Source organism: Drosophila nasuta, chromosome 2L (assembly GCF_023558535.2).
Source record: "Drosophila nasuta strain 15112-1781.00 chromosome 2L, ASM2355853v1, whole genome shotgun sequence".
Lineage (NCBI taxonomy): Eukaryota > Metazoa > Arthropoda > Insecta > Diptera > Drosophilidae > Drosophila > Drosophila nasuta.
The window spans coordinates 22,343,277-22,368,141 of NC_083455.1; the positions used below are offsets into that span (position 1 = coordinate 22,343,277).

A 24,865-nucleotide genomic window follows, 5' to 3' on the forward strand; every position below is an offset into this window, starting at 1 on the left:
CGCCCACAAATTAGTCACGCAATAGCGTAGGCAAGTGGGTAGTAAGTACTTCAAGGGACACGAAAAGTTATCGATGGAAAATTGTCTAGTCAGGTTTATGTGGGATTGCTGAATTAATAGGCCATCAAAGGGAGCCCAACTCCCTCTCTCCCTCCCTCTCTCAGTCATGAAATGCGACCTCGACCGCAGCTGTGCGGTGCTTGTGTTGTGTTCTGTTGTGACTTTGCCTCCTTACTCCGTTCACAACGTTGACAAGAGGCTACTTGTGGTCGACTCTTTCATAAAAGTTAAAATGCAAATACAATTTGCCACTTAAAATCAACATAAATTGATGCATACGCCGAGCTGAGGGGTAAGTGGTCGGCCTCAAAGGGAGAACGGGAAGGGAAGGCAATCGTTTCGCATTCGAGAGCCACTTCAAACAATTTACAACAAAAACGATGAAAACACACGCTGCGGCAAAAAGCGAAAGACACGACAAACGTTGAGGGAACTTAGCACACAAAAAAAAAGCAAAAATAAATACAGTAAAATCAATGGAAAAAGTCAAAAGCATAAGAATGAAAACGGGAGGGAAAATTTCTGCGAAACAGTTATTAAAAGGAAAATCATTTGAAATACTCGACAGCAAAAATTGAAGTACATAACCATGACAATCTATTATTACATTTGCCATTTATAAATGATAATGTGTATAGCCAGCTGTCTGTCTTAAGCTCTTTCTCCAAATTGGCAAGTAATGAAAATAGATATTTCATGGAAAATTAATTGAAAATTGATTAAGTTTCTCCAAAGTACTCGTCGTACTCATGCTGCACTTTTCATTTGGTTGAATGATAACAAAAGCATGATTGATTCGAGACTCAACAGTCTAATGCAGAATGAAACGTTTTAAATTTTGAAAAAACAGCTTTCATTATATGTCAATTTCTTACCTTTTAAATCAGCAATTTTATAAATGTAATATTTTAAATTCGTTCACAATTTTCTAGAATTTAAAATTCATTCTAAAAAAAATATTTATCTTCCCTCTTTAAACTCTCCTTGTGGCTATAATTTTGTGTTATTAAGAATCTTCATTTCTCTAATTAAAATGTACTAAAAGTTTAATGCGCTAATTTAAATCCCATGCCGAGTTCACTAACACATATCATATTATGCTGCTGGGGTTCCTTTGGCCGCTGTCAGAGGAACCATTAAATATCTATGGCATGTTAGGAAGCAGCTGTTGTCGAGCTTCAAGCAATAATTACCTAGTCACAGAAGTCGCACAATTGTACTCTCTAATAAATTCATAATTGACAACCTTTCCGCCCCCTGCACCTCCTTGTGACAGCCTTTTGCTCACATATGTATGACAAAATGCTGCGGGGCGGCACATTTCACGCATAAATAGGCCGCACTTCCACTTCCCCTCCACTTCCCTTCCACTTCCACTTCGAGTCTCAGTTAGTTCGCTTCCTTTCGCAGTCTCCTGGCCAACTTCCTGGCGAAATGCTGCGCTTCCTGCAAAGGGTTGCTCTTCTTCTAGCTCTTGAACCCCTTTACAATTACTCTTGTTGTTGTTGTTGCTGTTGCGATTCATGCAGAGCCCTTTTGGGTAATTGCAAAAACTATTAAGCCAAATTATGGGTTTTAATATACGAGGCGCATAAAATGCCGGCTGCTCGCTGACTTTCCCATCCACTTTTTTTCAGTTGCTCTGCACTTGAGTATTTGAAGTAGCGTGAAAATCAAGCACACGCGAAATTATTATATAGATTTGAACCCCAGCTAAACCTAAGCCCCTTTGGCACTCCTTCTCCGCTGACGTATGTTTGATTGCAAAATATTTGTTTGCTGCCAACAACAAAAAAAAAATGAACGAAAATAAAAATGCGCCGCATCGAATTATATGAAAAATGCAAGGGTAATATTTGTTCGACCTTCGTTGCGCCCCCTTTCGACAATTCTATATAGAACTCCCACACAGATCAAATAATCCAGCCGCTGACTCTTCTCTCCTCTCCTCTCCTCTCCTCATAAATATAGTAGTTTGTGTGTGTTTTTTGGTTGTGCCCCCAATTGGCCTGGAGTCCTGTGGCATTCCCATGACGCTCTTTAAACGATTCCTGGTTAGTCCTATGAGAGCCATACACAAAAAAAATGTATGCCAATTGTCGGCTCAAAATTGCACAAACAGACAACAACAACAACAACAACAGCAACATTGAGCAGAAGAAGAAGAGCTGGGCAAAAAACAACTGCAAATTTGGCAAATAAAAAATGAAAAGTCATTTTGGCATATTGGGAAACCAAACGGTGAATTTTCATCTCTTTCCACTTTTCCTTTTTCTTTTTTTTGGTTAGTTAGTTTTATTGCTGTTTGTTGTTGTTGTTATTACAATTGTTGTTGTTGTTGTTGTTGTGCTGTTCGTTGGGGCTTTTCGATTGCTGCATAATTTAAACGGTGTATTTAAGCGGAATTATTGACTATAAAATGCCCATGGTGTAAACTGTATAAAGTGTATTAAGAGTTGGGAGAGGAAAGCATTCAATGTGTGCAAATGTTTGGGCCATAAGTGTACTTTAGATACGGGCTATTTGGCTTATTTTGGCTGCTGGGTATTTGCCACAAATTGTTCACCTATTGATGAGGCCAGGAATTCAGCGATAAATCGCAGCAGATGCGATTGCGATTTGTGGGCACGAAGGGAATTCATTAAATGGTCAAATACTCACCTAGTTCTAAATAAATAAAAAAATAATCTTGTTGTAAAAAGGCAACCTAGGTATTACAATTAAATAAGAACAACTCGTGTGTTTTTTTAAGTTATTAAATCTTCGTATAATATTCGTTAAAGCAACTTGTTCAACGTTGATAAAAGGAATGAAATTAGAGAGAGAGAGAGAGAGAGAGTTAAAAGAGTCAAACACTTTTCCATAGCTCTGTTCTTTTACAAAATTTGATATTACTAGAAATATTTTTACTATTACAATTAATAATTAATTTAGAACAGTTAAAATAACTATGTTTCTAAAGAGACAGATCAAAGTTCAATTAAATTACTCACTATATATAGAAGACTTCTTGAAAATTACACACTATTTTTGCTTTCCAACCTCTACATTTATTCGCCTTGAGCAACTCCAAGAATATTCATGGAATTACACTCAAATTGCGATGGCAACATCATCTTTCATCTAAAGCCAACTCAAGGATATATTTTTCGTTCCTTTGCGATTTTGCTTACGCTAGAGTAACATCTGTAATCCTGTCTGCAATGCAGTAGTAGAATACACTTGGCACTCACTGTGAAGCTTATGCTTCATTTTCACCCCATTTGCACTTGCTTGCGAATCTCGCATGAAAAGATAAATTGCACTGCACTTGGCCATAAATTAAATATACAAAAAAAAAGAAGCAGCAATTCTTTTGCTCTCGCTTTCGTTGCTGTTGCTGTTGTTGTTGTTATTGTTATTGTTGTGAATCTAACAGAAATCATCGCATGAACGCCTCTTAAGAATGCGGAATGTGCACAGACTTTTCGTTGAACTGAGGTCTCAGGACTCCGAGTATGAGAACCTTGAACAGACGGCTGCTGTTCACTGAAATTTTAATAACTCAATTACGCACACATTTGAATTCATTAGCGCCACACGAAATAACAAAAACAGCAACAACCAGAGGCTATTGGTTCAAGCGGGGCGGCGATGCAAAGTGAGGGGTAGAAAAAAGCAAATATAATAAAATGTATATAAATCAAATTTAGCGCTGAAATGGCAAAAGGAGTGCGTTCTGTGAGGAGGGAAGGGCAGCAACAAAGAGGGAAAGCAGCTACAGGAAAGAGGCAATCGACAAGCGTCAAGAGAGGGAAGAGGAAGTTTCCTCTTCTTTATTTTTTTTTTTTTTTTTTTTTTTGGTATGCTGAACCTTTGTTAGCCCTCGCTTTGCGTGTCGACGAGGAGTTCACTGCATGGGGTGCATTTTTAGGGAAAGATTTTGGTTGGGATGGGTGGGGAGGGGGGAAATTATTGCCTGTGCCAAAAGCATTTGAAAAACTAATAACCATGTACGGATTTCATAATAAATCAAGTACGCAGCAGCAGCAATAGCAACGAGAACAACAGCAACAACATCCTCATCAGCAAAGCAGTACAGCATTCTCTCCCTCTTTCTCTTTATCCTTGTCTCTCTCTAAATCCCTATTTCAAATAGACAAATGGACGTTTGCTGACAATGCCATAACGTCCGTTAGAGCATGCTACAATGTTGCATTCATTATGTTGCACAAAAGCAAAGACAGCTACATATGTTACACACAGTGGGAGACAATAAAACCGGGTCCCGAATTTTCCATTCTGATCTGGCATTTGCCAATCAGCTAATAAGGTCAACTGACAGACCAGATTACCAGCCAGGTAGCCTGCTCTCGTTTCGCAACTCAAACTAATCGCAATTGGCATGTTCTCGATAAGGCAGCTAAGACCTTTCCATATCAATTGTCTAATGCGGCTTAGCTCAGTCTACTCTCTCTCTCTCTCTCTTTCGGCTAAGCACTTCCTGCATTGTGTGCAACGAGAGAGAGTGAGATTAACGAAGGCTTCGTCGTTACAGTTACAGTAAACTGACGCTTGAATGGATCGCAATCGTTTGCCGCCGGTCGCTAATTGACAGCTTAGCATCGGATGAGGTCAGCTGGAAGCAGCCTAGCCAAGCGGAGAATGCTCCGCTCCTCGTAAGCCAAACCAAACCAAACCAAACCGAACCGAATCGAAGCGAAGCGGAGATTGTGCATATGTTCAAGCGAGGCGAATCAAGTGAAAGTCTGACTTGGCACTCAAGTCCGTTCAGCAATTGTCTTGGCTCTCTCCCATGTCCAATCGATGGTTAATCGATCTTTTAATGTGAGAATCTCTTAATTTACATTCTTGAGTTTAGGAATATATTTTTGTTATTCATGTATGTATATGCATTATCTTTTCTCCTGTATCTTTTGTATCACAAAGAGAAAAAATCTAGATTGGAAAGTAGTTTAGAACAACAATTTGAATATAAGACATTTTAACTTAAGATTAAAATATTGATAGATTTTTTTTGTAGAATTTCAATCTTTATTTAAGTACAAACCTTCTTGGTTCAATTTTGACATCATATACTTTTGATTCAAGATTTTATTCTTGATTTTGCACTTTTTTTCTGTGTTCTATAAAAAGTACAAATGCATAAATAGGTTTGTTTTAAAAGATGATAATTCAAATTTTGTTATCCACTAAAACCATTCAACAAGTTATAACTGTCTATACTAAAAAATAAACTATTTTATTTTTCTCTGCAATGTTAAATTATTGAGCTTAATTTCAATTAAGTTTAATACAATCTTGTTGGTCTTCGTCAATAATGTATTTGTGTTATTCATAATATTGATTGTGCAAACGCATGAGATTGTAAACTGTAAATAGTTTTAGACTGTCTGTTTAGTGCTGATTAAGCAGGACTTAGACCATTATCTAATAAGCCGCTTTTTGCCAGTAAACTTTAAGCAGCTCAACACACAACAACAACAGAGTGTGTAATACACACACGCACACCCTCACAGAGAAATGATGCCACTCCCAGGCAAGAACATATCAAACAGAGCACTTCTAATTAATTAAATTTTCGATTTTCCATTTAATTTGACGAGAGCTCGTCTTTCACTCTGCTCATTGGGTTCGGCAAATAATTTGCGCACATATGTATGCATATATACATATATTTTGTATGCAAAGTATATATGTATGTTTAACTAGATTATAAGCTGCTTAGGGTCAGGCATTGTTATAGCTCTAGCCAAGGCAACTCGTTTCCTGTTTCCAGTTGCCTGTTTGCCATTATTAAAGTAACCACTGCTAACTATTATTGCGATCGAGCATTGTTCGACTGACGTTGAAGCTAATTGAAAACTTATCAAGTGCATTTGCCTAGCTCATATTTCTAGGAGTTACAGTACCATGTGGCATTCAACACTTGTCAGTTGCCTCAGGTAAGATGCTTAGCGGTTCACACAAATCTCTCCCTAAGCCCAGCTCAGTTGCCTCAGCCTCAGCCTGAGGCGCTCTTGACGTCTCAATTTCGAAATGGCCAAGCTAATTACATTGGACTGACAGTTTTGCTCTCCATTTCCTCTTCCCCCTCCTTTCAGTATTGTCAACCACTTTCTATGGGTATGACATAATTCCACATGAATGCTCGAATTTCGACCGTCTGCCTGACTTTTTACACTCGCCCTTACAATGATATAATTAGACTGAACCCTCTCGAGTAACCCTCGCTTTTCCTCTAGCTCTCACTCTCATTGTTGACACACCCCTCGTTTGTGTGCACAGCTGGCAGCTGGCAAACCCAATCAAATGTTAAGCATTACAATTGTTAAATGAAAACTTTTGCTTTTTAATATGAAATTATGCAAATTCTCACAGCTCACGCTGCATTTTCACGCATTAAGCGACCGAGAAAACTTTGTGGAAATCACAAATGCAGTAACAATAATAATAGCAGCAGCTGCAGATGAGATGGCACGACTTCAAAGATGCGCTATATTAAATCACTTCATAGTCATAAATATCTCTAAAGAAAGAATTCTAAGAATTGAGACACTGTTATACCCCATTGACATGGCAAAACAGTTGAAGGGTGTAAGAAATAGGGAGGTGCAACAAACATTTATTACGATTCGCGAAAACCCTGAAGTGAAGCTTTAGTATATAAAACATGCAAGTCAGCAAGTGAAGAAATCCTTAAGGATTTACCAGCGATATTCTCCCAATGCTTTAGCTAAAAGCTTTCGAGTTGTGAAATTTTTGCGTTGATTTCTCCAGCGTCGAAGTCGAAGGAGGAGCGAGGGAGTAGGGAATATTTTGTGGCACTCTCAGGACTTGAGTGGTGGCGTAACAGAAATTTCAATAGACTGCTTTGTTTGTGGCACATGAAATATGCAATGAATTTGCTCTGATTTTATTAGCTAATCGAAGTGTAGTGACAACTCACAGGCTTCAATTTTTAATGTGACTCTTAGCTGATTATCTTGGGGTATTCAATTTGTATGCTACACGCAATTTCAATCCGCATCGAGTTTTAATGTGTGTGTGTGTGTGTGGACTGTTAATAGGACTGACTCAAAAAGCATAATTAAATATTTCAGTTTGGCCAAAACTGTCGGAGACAATTAGTGCAAAATCGTGTGGAGAGAGAGCAACGAGTGAAGAGAATATCGAGAAGGCAAAAGGGACGACAGACAGCTCATCATCATTAACACCCAACACGACAATTGAACGTTGTCCATGGCAACTTGACTTGAATCGTCGCTCGATTGGGTAATGATGCAGGGAAAAGGAGGAGACTCCAGCAGCGGGGGGTAAAGGGATTCAGATGTGGGCTGCTCGGCTCAAATTGTTGCTGTGCCAGCATAATAATGTGGCCAGGGAATCGATGACGATGTAAATCAATGCAACACACACACACACACAAATACACTACTACAGCTAAATGTGTTTGTGTGTGAATTGTAACAATCATTAATTAATGTCAGTCGAATCGAAATGAAATTTTGCGACAAACGTTTTCCGCTTGAAATTAACGTAAATGAGCAGCCGCTGTAATCATCGTCATCAACATCATCATCATCGTCGCTATTATCATCATTATGAACTGAAGGCAATGCTGGATTTGTTGTCTGCGGGTCTGAGAAGCAGGTAACCCGCAACTCTCCTCTCTTCCCTTCTCGTCGATCAACAGTTCCTTTTGGTTAATGACATTTGGTAGAAAATGTGAATTATTCTGCAGCCAGCAGAAGTTGCCTCGTAGTTTGGTTATTTACGACAAAACGGAAACGGAAAGAAACGAAAACATGACGACAACTTTTGGCACAGAATGTCGGATGCAAAAATCTAGCAAATGTCCTGCAATTAATTATCGCCATGTTAAGCAAATTCTCGTATATCTTCCATTTTTTTTACAGTCTCTGTGATTTGAGTTTTGTGGAGCGTAAATTGCATATTGATGTGATGTGTTGTGATGTGGCATCAACAAGGCAATTAGCAATGACATTGCAATCAAATGTTGCATAAATTGAAATGGAATTGTCTGATTAAAGAACTATGAACTGCCACAAAAGCAAAGTTTAAAAATATTTAAATATTTTCTGCTACATCGCAATAATTAAATCACACACTTTAAACACCATCAGATATATATTCCTCACACACATTGTAAATAAGTGAAGCCACTGCAAACTCAATGTTAAGTTGTGTAAAAGAAAAAAACAGAAAGGAAAACAATAAAACACTTTCATTGTGTGTTGTTGTAAGTGTTGAACTGGCTGTTGGCTTTTGTTGTCAGAGCGCCTTTCAATAGCCATTACATCATGAACATCATGAACACCATCTACTCATCATCACCTTCATATCACAGTGGTCATCATTTTAATTGTGACTCAAGTTAAGCCACAGCAATGTTATTATAATTATTATTAATATTTTTATTGAAAAAATGAAGCATATTGCATCAGTTTTGATGCGCACAAAAGGCGACTTGGCTTTAATTAAAAATGCGTATTGAAAATATGTTGAAAATTCAATGAAGAGATATATACGAGTATGGTATTCATGTATATAAAAGTTTACACATGAAATGCCATTCAACAGGGACACACAGTTACAATATTGAATGGCTAACGAATGTTTCTTGCAGTCAGCAAAGTGTTTTCAGTTGTCAGCCACAGCAGCAGCGAACTGTAACACAAACAACAAGAACATTGACACAACACAACATAATTGCAATTTAATACAGTTTTATTGACATTCAACGGCCCGTGAAAAGGAGTCGAGACTCGTCGTCCGTTCATTAATTAAAAACACTTTGGCCGACATCCTCTTTCGCTCACTCTTCACTTCGCCTCGCCTCTTTATCTCCTTTCATCTCCTGGCTGAATGGACAAATGTTTGTTGGCTGGATTTTCAATTTTGAAAAGCTGCCTTTACACCCATATTGACGCGCACAAAGTGCAGCAGCAACAGCAGCAGCAGCAGCGAGAAACTAAACGGCCAAAGGCCTCGCAGCCTGTCAAACAAATCACAACATTTATTATAACTGGCCCCAAGCACTGAAGCTTTTAATTAGAGAGGTGCTGTTGAGCAGCTCTTCCCCTCCCCACTCACCACTCAGACTCACTCTCTGCCTTTGCATAAAACTTATTCCATCATAATAAATCTTGGGCGCAGCCAGGTGCTGAGGCTAAGAGAGGGAGGAGGAGAAGGCCAGGCCAACTCATAATTAGCCCTATCCATAGAGCAAACTAGGAAGTGACCCAATGGCCCAACGCGCGGCACGTCGTAATTATGCAAAAGTGTGAAACGCGGCAACAGCCAGAAGAAGAAGAAGAAGAAGACGTGCACGAAAAAAAAGAGAGAAACAAAAACAACAACTAAACAAGAGAGGGAAAAATGTTGACTAAACAAACAGTTTTCTGAGCTCAACTTTCGCAACATAATTCGTTATTTATGACTTCAATTATGTTTGCCCGTAGCCAGAGCACAAATACATATACACACACACACACACACACACACACACACACATTTATATAGTCATGCATATACACTGGAGGTTAAACGGGCGCAGTGAGGCGCACTTAACCTCCAGGAGGCCGCAGGCAGCGACTCCTGCGCCTGCCTACACATTTGTCGTCACCTCAAATTGAGCAGCGGAGCAACTAGAGAGAGAGAGGGAAGGGGGGACAGACCTCATACAATGAGAAAGTTAAGGTGCGGTCACCTTTCGCTTTTAATTAGACTTTCAACAAAGGTCCAAAAACAATGTCCCATCCGCTCGCTGCCTGCCTGCCTGCCTGATAATAACACAAAAAGCGAGAGCCAGCCTCACTCTTGGGAGTGCTTTTCACTCTAACATTTATGATAAATTACATGGAAAAAGTGCCACACAAAAAAGTTTCAACCCGAAAAACTTTGACGTTAACTTCCTATGCTCTCTCTAATGATATAATCGCATGTGTTCTGGGCTAAATCCAAATGCACTTCAATTACGCAGCAGAATGTTGTTTTAAATTAAACATAATTCCTATTAAAGATTCTCATTTCCCAAGTCAACTTTGATATTGCATCACATTAAATAGTTGGTAGATTAAATATACACACACTTACATAACATATGTGTATGTATTTGGACACAACTTGAACTGTAATTATTTGTGTCCGTTTATTCCAATCAACAGATTCACAGAATTACGTTATTAATTATTGAACTCATTTGGCTTGATTATGTTAACGCCAACACACACACACACTCAAACCTAGTCATAATGAATTGCATTTTTTTTTCTGCACTTTTTTTTGCATAAAAATCTACCTTTTCATCGCGAATTAATGTCAAAATATTTAATAAGGTTGCAATACAATTTTTAATGACTGAACAGTTCATAAAAATGAAATTTTATAAATTTTAATTATGTGTCACATGCAAAAAAATACGTGCAAGAATATTTCTATGATTATGTATTCTAAATACCCTGTAAAAAAGAATCACTTAAATTAATAATAAAGCAGGAAACTAACCCATTAAGCTAGTTGCAAAAGGGTAGAAATGGTAAAAGTCTATTTCATGTCAATGTCATTTACAATTCATAAAATAATTTATATTATCAGCACTGGCATTATGCAAATGAGATTTGATGACACAAATGCGTAAATAAAACCATAGAATCGTATGGTTTTATTAAGTGTAGTGAGCTAAATTCACAGCAACTCTTGTAATTGGCCAGTTCCAAGGCCAACAACAATTGATGATTGCATCTTAGCTAGACACCCACGATTGTGCTTAGCTAACCATTTCTAGTTATCACCAACAAACGAAACAAAACGAGCTGAGACCAAAAGCTGTTCACCTTGGGGTCGATCACTAGAGACAATTGCGGACCCCTCGATTGTCTAACTGCAACTGCAATTCAGCTGCATAACCTTGAGCCGCATGTTGGCAGCTCATTTTCCCACAAATCAACTGTGTGAATGGTAAATACATTTAAGAAAAAAATACAATATACAAAATACAGAAACCACTCTGACAAAAACACGTTTCCCGCTTGACTTTGTTCAATTTGCATGTGAAAAGGCAAACGTGAAAAAAAATAAGAAAAACTGAGCCATGGACAGAGTTGCGTTAACTTGACAAGATGTTGTTTATTCAAATATTTATTTGTTGAAACATTTATATAATTTCGAAATTATTTATAACTGTCAACGCACTTGCTAATTGCCAAACAATTTGTTCAGCCCTGGGTTGCATAAATAATCAAGGTAATTAAACGATAAACTTGGCAAACAAAGAACACAGCAAAAACTCAAATTTTCTTCAAATATTCTTAAAAGTCAGGAACAGCATAACGATGGCTAAATACACTTACAAAAAAGCTTTTACAATCATTTTAAATTTAAAACCAAAATGCTTTGCTTTATTATTATTTAATGTCTTGCACATTCAATGATAGATTTGTCATAGCCGCTGTCAGAGTAGACTGCAAGAAAGTCAAACTTCAAGTAAAGTTTCTTTAGCCCTGTTCTGACACATATACATATATAGTATACAATAAGTTCACATAAACTTTGGCCGCTCCTTGTTTTGCATTTACTTGGCAGCTGTCAAAATTGTTTATGCATTTTATTTGCATGAATTTCATTCACAATTCTCATTCTGTCTGCAGCATTTCATTTATGAAATGATAAAAAACAGCAAACAAAAACAATAATACAACTCGTATGTGGCTTAAGTTATAAAAAGACACAAGTCAAGTACAACTAATTAAAGTTTTGGGTCAGCAACTTCCAGTTTTTAAAGTGCTTGTTGGTTTTGCGTTGAGTTCTATGACTCAGAGCTTGAAGTCAAGTCGAGTCTTTTATCGGCTCAACAGATCAACGTCAACTTTTTTTAAGAACTCAAGCTTAAAAGTTTTGAAGAGAGAGGTATACTCTTTAATAGGAATAGAAATAGTATGAAAGAGATTTATAATTTCTATTTAAAACCCCCTTTCACAGCATTTTCAAAGCGTACGGGGTATAAAGAACCTGAGTTCAAAGACACTTATGGCATGACAACAGTTAGTTATGCCCAAGTAAGCAACGTTATAAAAATGTATTACAAAAATTGCAAACCGTTTGCTGTTCATGGCGTTGACACACGAAGCATCAGCAAAAAAAAAAAACAAATTACATTTATTTATATGAATTAATATCTGTGTGTATAGTTTATTTATAATAACATATTTAACATATAAATTAGCTGCGCATATAAATTATGCAATTAAAGTGTCTCACACAATGAACAATGAGCTGTGAGCGCAAAAAAAAGGAGTTTAAAAAAAAAATACAAACAATTTGTTTTTTTTAATTTGAACTTGCCTGGGAATTACGTGAATAACAGCATAATACCCAAAAGGTCTTAATTTAAATCAATAGAAACGGAATAAATGGAGAAAAACTTTAAATTTGTTTTAAATATTTAATTAGTTTTCATTTAATGTTTGTTGCCATAACTTTAACACTTGAAAAAGCAAATTAATTGAACACACTATAAAATCCAACAATAAATATTTGCCATATTTATGTAAAAGGCAACGACCCATCGCCATCGTAATGCCTCTTTAAGGTCAACGAGTGAAAAGCCTGTCAAGAGCCTGCCAAGCCGCCCAGAGGGCATGTCAACACTCAAAGAGATCAATAACCTTCACACCAAGTCGCTGAATGACGCGCGCGATTTTAATTATTTGCAATTTTTTTGCAATTGTTATTATTGCAGCAGTAATTAATTGATTTTCGAGTTGCAACAAATAGAAAATTAATGCCAATTCACAATGAGAGAGAGAGAGTCTTGAACAGCAAATCATTTGTCAATTCACGAATGCGAACGCGAGGAATGTCCTCCAACTCCTGTATGTATAAATTATGAAAGCAAAACCACAGATCAATTTATTTTGTGACCAAAATGTCCCAGACATTTTTGCGCTAGCTCCCCGCCCCCCTTTGTTTCTCGACTAATGCGATTCGTCGTGTTCTGTCAACGTTGCGCCGCAAAAACAATTAAAACCCAGTCCGAGACATTTTACGACGGCGTCGTCTGGTGAACTGTTATTGTCCTCTCCTTTTCTCCCCTCCTTTAGCTGGAGCTGCCATTAACTTTATTTACCTTTGGCGCTGATTTGGCCAACAGTGTTTTGTTTTTTTGTTTCTCTGTCTGCACATTTGATAAATGTTTTGCAAATAGCTGGCGACACTTGGCGGCCAGCCAAGCGACCTAAAAGTAGGCAACAGTTTTTTTCTCTTTTTCCATTTATTTATTTTTATGCCTCAACATGCATTAATAACTGTCATTTTGTGTGTGTTGCTGGCGTGGAACCGCTTCAAGCCGATTTCTTTGATATTTTTTTATTACATTTGACAACACCGACACCAAGAACAAATAAAAACAACAAAAAAACAGGGACAGAAAAATATGAAAGAAACAAAATACTCGTAAATTCATACGCGCTGTCTGTGTGTCGAGCTCTTTTGCATATCTCAAGGAGCGTATGCAGCTTTGGCCCAGAACAAGGCGTGGCCAACTGGCGCGTGTATATGAAAATTATGTTAATGAATGCCTGGATGACTCCTCCGCACCCGGTTAGGTGGAATTATGTCACCAGCTCGCCTGGTCTATGCTCTGTATGGGTTATTTCACATTTTACTAAATTCTTAAAGAGATAAATACTATCAAGTTTAAGAATATGTTTTTAAACTAAAGAAGAAATCAGAATAAATATCTTAAATAAACTTTAGTTTATAGAAGGGTATTTTCAGAGTCGCCTATAGCCTGTGTCTGTCTGTCTGCGTTATCATACGTTGCTTATGCGTGGGCTTCATGCATTAAATTAGAAAAAAAGGTGAGGGCACAAAGTCTGCTGCCATTTAGAATATGTTTTTTTTTTCTTTCTACGTTTCGAAGAGAAAAAGCTGTCGCCGCTGTCACATGGCAGACTAAAGTAAATTGCTTTTAAGAACACGCATATATGAACTTCACAAAGGGTTAAGCCAAAAATGTAGGCAGATTAAAGAAAAAGCTGAAATATTCTGCATTTTTTTAAATGAAAATTGGAAAAAAAAAACAAAGTTATTGAAGAGTCATTCAATTACTTTTATTTAGCAACTAGATAAATTCATAAAACTTGAATATGTAATTTTTCTAAAAATAAAAATGGAGAAGAATATAAAGTTATTGAAGAGACATTCAATTACTTTTACTTAGCAACTAGCCAAATTCACGTTATCAAAAGATTTGAACAATTTTGAGTAAATCTTCATTTATCCGAGTTTATGCAATTACTCAGCTATGCTTCGCTTTAGTATGTTTATTTAATAGATTATTATCATATAACAATCAGCAGACAAACACACACAGTAATTATTCATGATACCATTTTGTGCTTAATGAAGACTCAAGCCAGAATTGTTTTATTGACAGTCGACTAACAAGTGTGTATGCTTGGCTTAAGCATAATATACTGGCTAGATAAGTTGTTATTTTTTAAGTCCTGATTGTGTGAGCTTTAATTGAAAGCCAGTCTAGAGGCAACAAACTGGCATGACAGAAACAGTAAAAGCAACAACAATAACGACAACAACAACTTTGGCATTGGCTCGACGTGACGTATATTAATGTGCCGGTCACAAAACTAGCGCAATTAATTTGGCATATTTGTGGGTAAAATGCATAGCAAACATGCTGTAGAAACCAGCTCAATGCTACTTACAAATACATAGAGCAATATGGTATATATATATATAATATATAAATCGCTTTTACAGTTGTGGAACTGCTGTAAAATTTATGTGGAAAATGCACCGCAAAATTTATCACACGTCCGTCCGGTGTTCAGTTGACTCTGACTGGTTTCTCTGACCGTCTCCGTCTCCGTCTCGAGCTGGCAAATCGTTTAATACATATGCACATACACATATATGTAACTGTGTATGCATTTTGTATAATGAGCAATATTTGCATAAATTTCTCAATAAGTCAAGTGGCAAGCAGCGGCCAACTCTATTCTCAACAGACTCGTCTAACTCTTTGTGGTCTATATACGAAGGTCTGCCCTTCACTCCGCCCTTCGTCTCTCGCATCTATTGCCCCTTGGCTGTTGCAATGCATTAATTATGATAATAATTCTTGAGGCTTTAATAAGCATTTGGCATTCTGTGTGCACTTTGCTTGCCTTTCTGCCTTCTGAGCTGTTCAAATATGCAAACAGCTCAGCACTTGCAGTCATACCAGTTGCCCCACTCATCGTTGTCGTTGTTGTCGTTGTCGTTGTTGCTGTTGTTGCTGAGCCACTTGACTACATTGTCAGGTAATTACAATAAGACGCTTATAAGCTCATCGAAAATTGTAGTGGCAAGTTGAATCAGCAGCAGCAGCCACATTGGTACTTAAAGAACAGCAACAGCAGCTGTTGTCTGTCTTTGTGTTTTTGGTATATTTTACAATAATTAACTAGAAAAGACTCGACTTAGTTTGCCACTTGCTGCTGCTATGACTACACTTTCAGCTATCTAAGCTTGCCACTTGGAAAGTTTTTCATTAATTGGCAAAACTATGCTGTAGCAGCAAGTTTTAATCAATCAAAATGCAATTATTAATTGCAACTGCTGCAATTCACTTTTCCTAGGGATTGCCTAGACTTAACTTCACTTAACTTGCAGCTGGACTGCAGCTGATAACACCTTGAATAGACTTTCACTCTGGGCCCCTCAAAAATGGAAAATGGAAAATTGCAGGCATTGGCAAACGCCATCAATTTTCGGCAGTCTTTCACTTTTTCTTTTCCAAAAAAAGGCCTAGACTAGAGCGGTTAATGGGTTTGATTACTGAATTGAAGTGGATAATCATAGATGGTGTTGTGTGTGTGTGTGTGTTGCCCTTGCCTGCCTTTTTGGAAAGTACAAATTGCGACTGCACCTTGGCCTAGGCAAGAAGTGTGAACGGTTCACTTTTACTCGCTTATTGAGTGTTTGCCACATGTGGCAAATATTATCCGGCATTGACCCTTGAATTGAACTCGCCACAAGCACATTTTATAATTTGTCGCATTCGCTTTTGTATAAATCATATGAAATGTTTAATAAATTTGGACACCTTGTACATAAAACGTGATTCATAAAGGCCATAAATAATGTTCATAATAAATAGAAAATCGGCTGGAGAAAAGCAAACAGCGACACGGCAATTTGATGTTACAACCAATCATTATTAATAGCCAAAAAGGCGCAACACACACCAAAAAATATACAGAAAAGAAATTGCACACACGCCATGTTAGCCCGATTAATAATATAAGTAACGGGTTTTTTCTTTGTGTGTTGTGTTTAATTCATGTTTGCGCAGGAGCCAAAGTCAAGCTCAAGTCAAACTTCAAGATACACATTGCCACAGAGAAAGAGATACCACATCTCAAAACACGGAGCAATAACTAGCAAGCGCTTTCCGTTAGCCATAAATCAACAATAATTATTGTTGGTTTTTTTTTCTTTTTTTTGTTGTTGCTGTTGCTGTTGATGTTGTGTGCACTGCAGGTGAAGCAATAACAATGCTTGATAAATCGCCGTTGATAAATTGAAAATTACTAAGGAATACAATGGTGCAATATTTGCCAGGAACAACTCCAGATAAAGAGACCATACGGTGGCGAATACAAATACAAATACAAATACACACAAATAGATATAGATATATTCCTTTTATGCTGAAATTGCATGCCGACTTCTTGCGGCAGACTGAGACAGACTTTTGGACAGCAGGACTCTCTTGGCGTTGGATTTAGCTTATTTCTTATTCCTTTGACCCAAGCAAGCAACAGACAGCTTTGACAGTGGGAGCAATAAACTAAATATTGTCGACAATTCAAATGCAGTTTAGTTTATAAAATGGAAATGACTAAATAAATACTGAATAAATACTAAACTCTAAAATAAATACTATTCAAATGCAGTTTAGTCAAATATAGTTTATAAAAGGATGAAAAAAACTAAATAAATACTATATTTAACCAAATACTACGATAAATACTATTCAAATGCAGTTGATTCAAAAAATAGTCGAGAATATGCAATGTTTATAAGAGGAAGAAAAAACTAAATAAATAATAAACAAGTAAGAAAGCTACAGTCGAGTGTACTCGACTGTGAGATACCCGCTACCCATTTTGAATAAAAGCAATATATTTTGCGGTATATTTCTCAAAATATACCAAATATACTACTAAAAACCAAAAAAATATACCAAATGGTATATTTGGTATATCGATATAGTACCGCATTCAAAATATACCATAGACAGCACAATATACCAGACTGTCGGCCAAAGCAACTAAGACCCCTAGTAAGTAGGCGTTTTTGCCCATACAAAAGTATTTCTTTAATAACTTCGACAATTTTTATCTGATCGCAACCAAATTTTTAGGAATCATAACTACTATAGTAATTATTATATATACCAAAATTCGTAACTCTAGCTTTAAAATTACGCTTGTTATTCGATTTTTTTTATTTGCGGAGGCGGAAGGGGGCGTGGCAAAAATTTGAAACAAACTTGATCTGCGTGCAAACATAACAAATGTTGTCGAAAAAAAATTATAGCTCTATCTCTTATAGTCTCTGAGATCTAGGTGTTCATACGGACAGACGGACGGACACACAGACGGACAGACACACAGACGGACAGACGGACATGGCTAGATCGTCTCGGCTGTTGAAGCTGATCAAGAATATATATACTTTATAGGGTCGGAGATGCCTCCTTCTGCCTGTTACATACATTTCCTGCCGGCACAAAGTTATAATACCCTTCTACCCTATGGGTAGCGGGTATAAAAATACTTAATATTATATTAAAATTATACTAAATACTAAGATAAATACTATTCAAATGCAGTTAATTCAAATATAGTGGAGAATATATGAATATATATTTAGAATATATATTTTAGTATATACTAAAAATACTTAATACTAAAAGTAGACTAAATACTAAGATAAATACTATTCAAATGCAGTTGATTCAAAAATAGTTGAGAATATGTGATGTTTAAAATAGAACGAAAGAACTAAATTTATAAAAAAAAACTGAAAAAATACTAAATACATTAGCTAACAATTAAAGAGCTAAATAAATATGAAATACTACTATAAATACTAAATACTTAAATAAATACTAAATACATGCAATAGATAACAGCTTAATCAGCTATCGATTATAATTCTCTATTTTACATTTGGCACGTCAAAAAAATGATCTTTGAAATCTCGCCCAGATTTAACTCTATTCCCATCTCTTCTGTACTAAAATTCAACGATTTGAATGCAGTGTCTGCCCACTAAGTGCGTTCGCATTCATCTAAATCATTCATTCATTCCATGCCATTCCATTCATGCCTTAAGTTGCAACACTTTTTTTTCGCCACATCTCAATCAAGCGTGTGTTACTGTGCGATAAAAATCTAGGCGAAAATCCGAGCGAAAAATTGTTGATGTGGCAGCCCCGCGGGGAGTGGGAAATCAAATACTTGAACGTAATATTTAAGGAAAAATCACGTTTCACATAAAAGACGCTAACGTGGCCAAAGTCAAATGGAAACAATAGCCACAAAAAAAATACTACACAAGGAGTAAGCTAGAAGGAAGGAGGGGCCCAGAGCAAAAGGGGGCGTGCCACTTGCTGCTGAATTGCCCGGCAATGGGCAAGCAAGTTGATTTTATTGCGCTTTAAATTAAATACTATATATGTGGTACAATTTATATTGTAGAAGGAAAGTGAAGTGAAATGATTTTGTGGCGGTTGCCACACACACACATATATAGTCTCACACTCTTGTCTTCCGCTAGCCTTAAAAAGAGAGAGAGGGAAAAAAGAGTGTTCAGTGGAGGAAGGAAAACGTTGCACAGAACACAGAAGCTGAGGCATGACCACCGAACTGGACATTGTCCGTCCCAACACTCGGAATCTCAGTCGCCGTTGGGTCTGCTCGACTCGACGAAGTTGAAAACTGCAGACATGGCATCAAATAAAACAGAGAACAGCGACAACGTTCCACAGCGAAATTCCGCTTGCAAAAAGCTAAATAAATAAATATCACGATGCGAAACGCGTCCAGGGAATGCGATACGTTGACGGAAAAGTAGACGACGTCGTCGGAGTTTGGGGAAGCAACTGCTGTCCTGGCATGCTGAAAATAAAAAATAGATTCACTTGTGAATTGTATGCGAGAGGCAGGGGGAGAAGCACCAGAGCAGAAAAGGGGAAACGTAGCATACGACTCGACTCGACTCGACTCGTCGCAAGCTTCATATAATCCAAATTTCTATACATTTGTTGCCATTGTCGACGTCATCATCAAGCATCATCAGCGTCATCATCTCTGTTTTCATAGTGGTTGTGACAATGTGCAGCACATGTGTGTGTGTGTATGTGTGTGTGTGTGGGAGCTAACATTTTCTAGTGAAAATGCCAACGCTTAAAATTTAAACGGAAACTGTGTTCGCCAGTAAAACAAAAGCGTACTATAAATTCAGCAATTTTGGTTTATTCACCGATCTCAAGCTAAGGTGTGAAGTGTGTGTGTGGTGGAAAAAACTCGCTCACAACTCAATAGTCCATGGTTAGACAGCTTGTTTGAGGGCGAGGAGGTTTTGAATTACAGCTGGAGTGCAGCTGGCCAACTGGTTGACCCGCTTTAAAGCCAAACAAATGCAAATATCAAAGACGAGCCAATGAATTGGCAGGCATCAAGCATTGTTGTTATTACTGCTGCTGATGTTGCTGTTTCCTGTCTCTCCGTCTCTCCGTCTGTCTGTCTGTCCGTCCGCCTCAATGTGAGTGCAAGAGTGCGGCTGACCAAACAAAAATCTTGGCAGCTCGGCACGTCAAGCAGTCAGTCGAAAAAGCCAAAAAGCGCAACGAAAACGAAATGAAATGAAATCAAATCAATGCATGACCAGCTGTGCACTTGGCCAGGCCTACCTCACATGCATCGCCTCCCCCGTCCCCCCTCTTGCTCCGACAATCAGTCGACGTCGCCCAGCAATCTCTCAACCAACAGAGCAGCTGCAACAGCAGCCAGCTATGGCTACGGATACGTCTCTATGACTCCGTCTCATGTTTATGGCACATTTTGCAATTTTGCGGCTTTCATTTACAAAATTAGTTAGATTGCTGCTGATGTTGTGCACTGTGCACAAAGAGAAGGGGGAAACAATGGCAGGCAAGGGTTTTGCATTGGAGATATTTTTTGGGGGGGGGAGGGAACAGGCAATTGCCAAAGTGTTTTGCAGGCTGTGAAAACCGAAGCCCGATGCGGAAAACAAATGGCATATCAATCGATCAACACAACCGAAATTATTATGGCTAAGTGAGGGCTGGAAAACAAAAACCAACAGCTAAATATAAAAGGCAACAGTTGGCCAAATGCTTTTGGAAAGGCAACAAAAATGAAAAGAAAAGTGAAACTCTTCCATTCAAAAGAAAAAAAAAAGGAAATGAGTGAATGATGTGCTTTCGACAAGTGACAAAATTTGTCATAAAGTTGATGAAACTTGGCAAATAAATCGATTTCAGCAGTGTAGAAAAAAAAATATTGCTGAATAACTTTTAAGGAAGGAGACACAAATATAATAACGTAAATGAAGAGACAGAAAAATCGAAGACTTCAGTCGAGTTCAAAAGTATTATAAAAAGATAAGTTTATAAATGCAGCTGAGTTCGATTGAAATAAAAAGTTCAGAATAGCAAAGAGTAGGAAGCATTTAAGCAAAGGTTTTACCTCTGCCAAATAATTTAAAAAATAACTCATATCAAGTCGAGATATATTTAAGAACAAACCATAAGCAAAAGCAAAGCTATAGCAGATGCCAATGCGAGAAAAGTTTTAATTTTCATTGCGACCAAAGCAAAGCAGAAATCGAAAATAGTTTACAACTGCAGAGCAGAGTAATTGAAACTTAATGAGAAATGGCAGCCACAAGCAAGAAGATGCAAATTCAGATACTGTATCTGTGAGATACAAAACGCAAACATAAAATGTGACAATCACTTTGTTGGTTGTCATGACAAGTTAACATTTTCCACTTACCACTTACAAGATACAAGATACTTTATACTCGTATGTTGCACAACACAAACCAACCACAAAAAACAATGCATATTAATCTCATATATATATTTTTGGTTCGCTTTATCTTACAGATGCGCTCAGCTATGGCCAGGTGAACGTCGAGCCAAATACAGCGCTGCTCAACGAGGGCGATCGCACCGAGCTCCTCTGTCGCTACGGTCGTGCCATCAACTATTGCCGCATCGAGATACCCGGCGAACAGAAGGTCTTGAATCTGTCGCCCGTCTGGAGCAAGACACCAGGATTTACGTACTATGGAGCTGGTCTGAATGCGGGTCAATGTGGTGTCAGCATTGAGCATGTCAAGGCCAGCAATAATGGCCAAGTCAAATGCAGTCTTGGCGTTGAGGGCGAGGAACTTTCAGGCACCATCGATTTGGTCGTTGCATGTAAGTAGTGAAGAATTCGAGACTGAAATTAGTTGTATACTAATTTGCATTTTGCAATTTCTCAGTGCGTCCCAAGCAGCCAATGATTGAGCTGATCACCAAGCCGAATCGCGATGGTTACTTCTCGGAGAACACCGAGTTCCATGCTCGTTGCATTGTTCGCGATGGTCGCCCGCCAGCCAACATCTCGTGGTACATTGACAACATGCCCGCCAACAAGAACACCAACCAACTGCAGATTCTCTCCACGCCCACCCACGACAATGTCGAGTTGTCCACCTCTGTGCAGGAAATCAAATGGCACTTGGCCCCCGAGGACAGCAACCGCAAGCTCGTCTGCCGCTCCCATCATCAGACCGATCGCGAAAGTGTGCCCGCCCAGGAAGCTGCCTACATCATAATGGTGCGATGTAAGTATCCTTGAATTCTAATCTACTACCTTAAACAATGAGAGAAAATTAGTCTTGCAAAAGTAATTAATATAAAATTCAGTAATGATATAGCAATCCAAAAAAGTAAAGATTAGTCAGTTAGTATAGACATAAAAAACAAACAGTTCGAATTATATACAGTATATATAGTATATATTATAGATTTTAAATGACTATTTTGTAGAAACATTTTCAAATCACTAAATCCGACTGCATGACTAAAATTTACTACAAAATTCTCTCGATTATTGTTGTCATAGGTTTCACAATCATATTTTTAGTTTTAAAGTCTTGAATACATTTATCAGTTTAGAAATTATCTATTTTTAAGAAATTATGCAATTCATATCACATAAATTCCACATATGTATATATTTAAAAAAAATAAGTAAATATCATAAATTTCATTCAATAATGGGAATAATATATTATAATTGGCAACTAATTTTATCACTGTCGTAAAAAATTAGCTTAATGCCATAATCGCAAATTATTATTGTGCAAAAATTCATCGGGAGAATAATTTAAATTAGTCTTAGAAGCTACAAAATTTCATATCGGAAAATCATGCGAAAGAAATCTACAAAGCATTATAGCCTTCTTTACTACATTTTCTTTATAGCATCATATATTTCGAAAATATGTGCGACACTATCTAAAGTAAAAAAAGAAACCTATACCAAACATTTTGTAATAATGAGTAAAGATGAACATAAATATAGCTCCTTATTAGCACATTAATTGGAGTCAAAAATAATCTTGGAATTATTGTTCTATATAAAAAGTGATTTATTTTATCGTAAAACAAATAAAGTTCCTAAAATATATCTTGGCTCTATGTAAAGTGCTAGTCCAAAGCTATAAGAAAATCCTTTACTTATTTTTAAAGTTATTTCATTCTATGTTTATTTTACTATAAATAGTGTCGCATTACCCATATATAATACGTATTTACATTGGGATCAATAATAATAATAATAGAGCCAACGAAACGCTTTAAAGCATTCTCATATTAAATTCCCATATGCATGCTAATATTATTCGCTTGCCACGCTTTTTCCAGATGCCCCCCGTCAGTCAGCCCGAGGCGTCCGTTTATGGATTGTACTTGGAGCACACTGCCATCGTGAACATTACGATCCGGGCAAGTCCGCCACCGACCATTGAATGGAACGTCGCCGGCGTTGTCATCCCACAGGGCCGCACCGAGGGACGCTATTCGGCATACGACCCACAGTATCTGGGCAACGATCTGTACAATGTGACACTGGCGATTGGCGGTCTAACTCTCGAGGATACGACCAAGGTGTACCAGCTGCGTGCGAGCAATGAAATCGGCATCGCTGATTATTCGGTGCGCATCAGTTCATCGAGCAAGCCTCCGAGCAGCAGTTTAGATGTGGCTGCCATCGTTGGCATCGTTGTGGCCATCGCCGTTCTGCTGCTGATTGTGCTTCTTGTGCTGTTTGCGCGTGCCACCGGCAGATGGTGTTTTGGAGGTAAGTCACAGTGTTTTTCAAAGTCTACTCGCTATTGTTTTGCTTCAATTCTATTCGTTCGCTTTTTCGTGGGTTGCCCATCATAATGTCATCATCATGTCCTCATTATCACAGTCACATTTGCCCGTCATCAGCTATGCTAACAATAATTTCAAGCCCGCTCTCCACGCTCTCCACTCCACACACCTCACTGCACTCACCCATCACCACCCAACATCATCAGCTATCAACCATTAGACACCATGCTCATCACATTTGCCAACATTTGCCACATGCTGCAATGTCTGCAAATCAAACACATGATGGCAAGGCGGGGGGCATCAAACCCCATTTGCATGGGCGTCGCCTGCGGTGGAGGGAGGGAGGGAGGTAGGGAGGGAGGGAGGTAGCATGGTCGCGGCATTGAAAGCCACCAACCGAGCTGGCAGCAGCCACAGCTCGTTGTTAACTTTCGACTCATTGTGCGGCTTTTAAATTTTAATTAGCGGCAAGTGGCAAGTTGGAAGTGGCAGCGGCAGCGGCACCAACTCTCGCAGCCTTAAAAACTCTTCTAATTAAACATTTTTACTTCACTTTTCGATGCCTTTCCATTACATTTTTTTTTTTTGCTGTTTTTTGTTCTACTCACACTCACACTCGATTAATTTGCCTGAAGAAATCCTAGACAAGGATTTTTCCGGGGGGAGGAATTTGTCTAGGTGTCTTCTTGTTGATTTTTCATCGCCAATTTGCCAGCATAATTATTAATTTAAATTTGATGCCAAGATAAACATTTCCAAGAAAATCTGTAACGAAATATGCCACAAGTTGTTTGGCTCTTTGAAATGAGCTGGAAAAATGTAAAACGCGAAAATGTGTAAGCCAAAATTAAATAGTGAAGTGAAAACTGAAATATTTCCGTATAAACAAAATACAGAAACTAAATTTGTAAACCATTTGCATTAAATAATATTAATTATTATATATAAATCAACAAACAAAATTGTCACCAAAATTCTATATGTAATTGAAAAGAAGTGCAAAAACGAAAAACTCTACCTTCAAAAAGTGTCTACAAATGACAACAACAAGAAGAGCTAACATAAAAGACGTCGTACAATTAATTATTAATAATTATTTTTAAAATATTATTTTTATTTTTCAATTGTTATCTAACCGAAATTGAATCTTTTTTATTTTTGGTTTTTGCTTTTCTATGTTTCTCTCGACAAAATTTTCTCTCTTTGTTTTCATTTTGTTTATTGGACTTTTAGCTATGATTTCTTTTGGGTAAATGGACAAACTAACCACAATAAACAAACAAACAATCAAATAAACACGTATTA

At 37.6% G+C, this 24,865-nt stretch overlaps 1 protein-coding gene across 2 annotated transcripts in view; it reads left to right on the forward strand.

Annotated features, from left to right (window-relative positions):
• Nucleotides 1-24,865, forward strand: part of LOC132783404 (fasciclin-3) — an 89,305-nt gene that overhangs the window by 60,194 nt on the left and 4,246 nt on the right. The window contains exons 2-4 of one of the 2 annotated variants that reach the window (XM_060788555.1): nucleotides 21,293-21,610; nucleotides 21,676-22,021; nucleotides 23,107-23,540. In XM_060788555.1, coding sequence (XP_060644538.1) covers nucleotides 21,293-21,610; nucleotides 21,676-22,021; nucleotides 23,107-23,540 — 1,098 coding nt within the window. The remainder of the gene's footprint in view (nucleotides 1-21,292; nucleotides 21,611-21,675; nucleotides 22,022-23,106; nucleotides 23,541-24,865) is intronic. The other variant, XM_060788547.1, reaches the window with a different exon arrangement.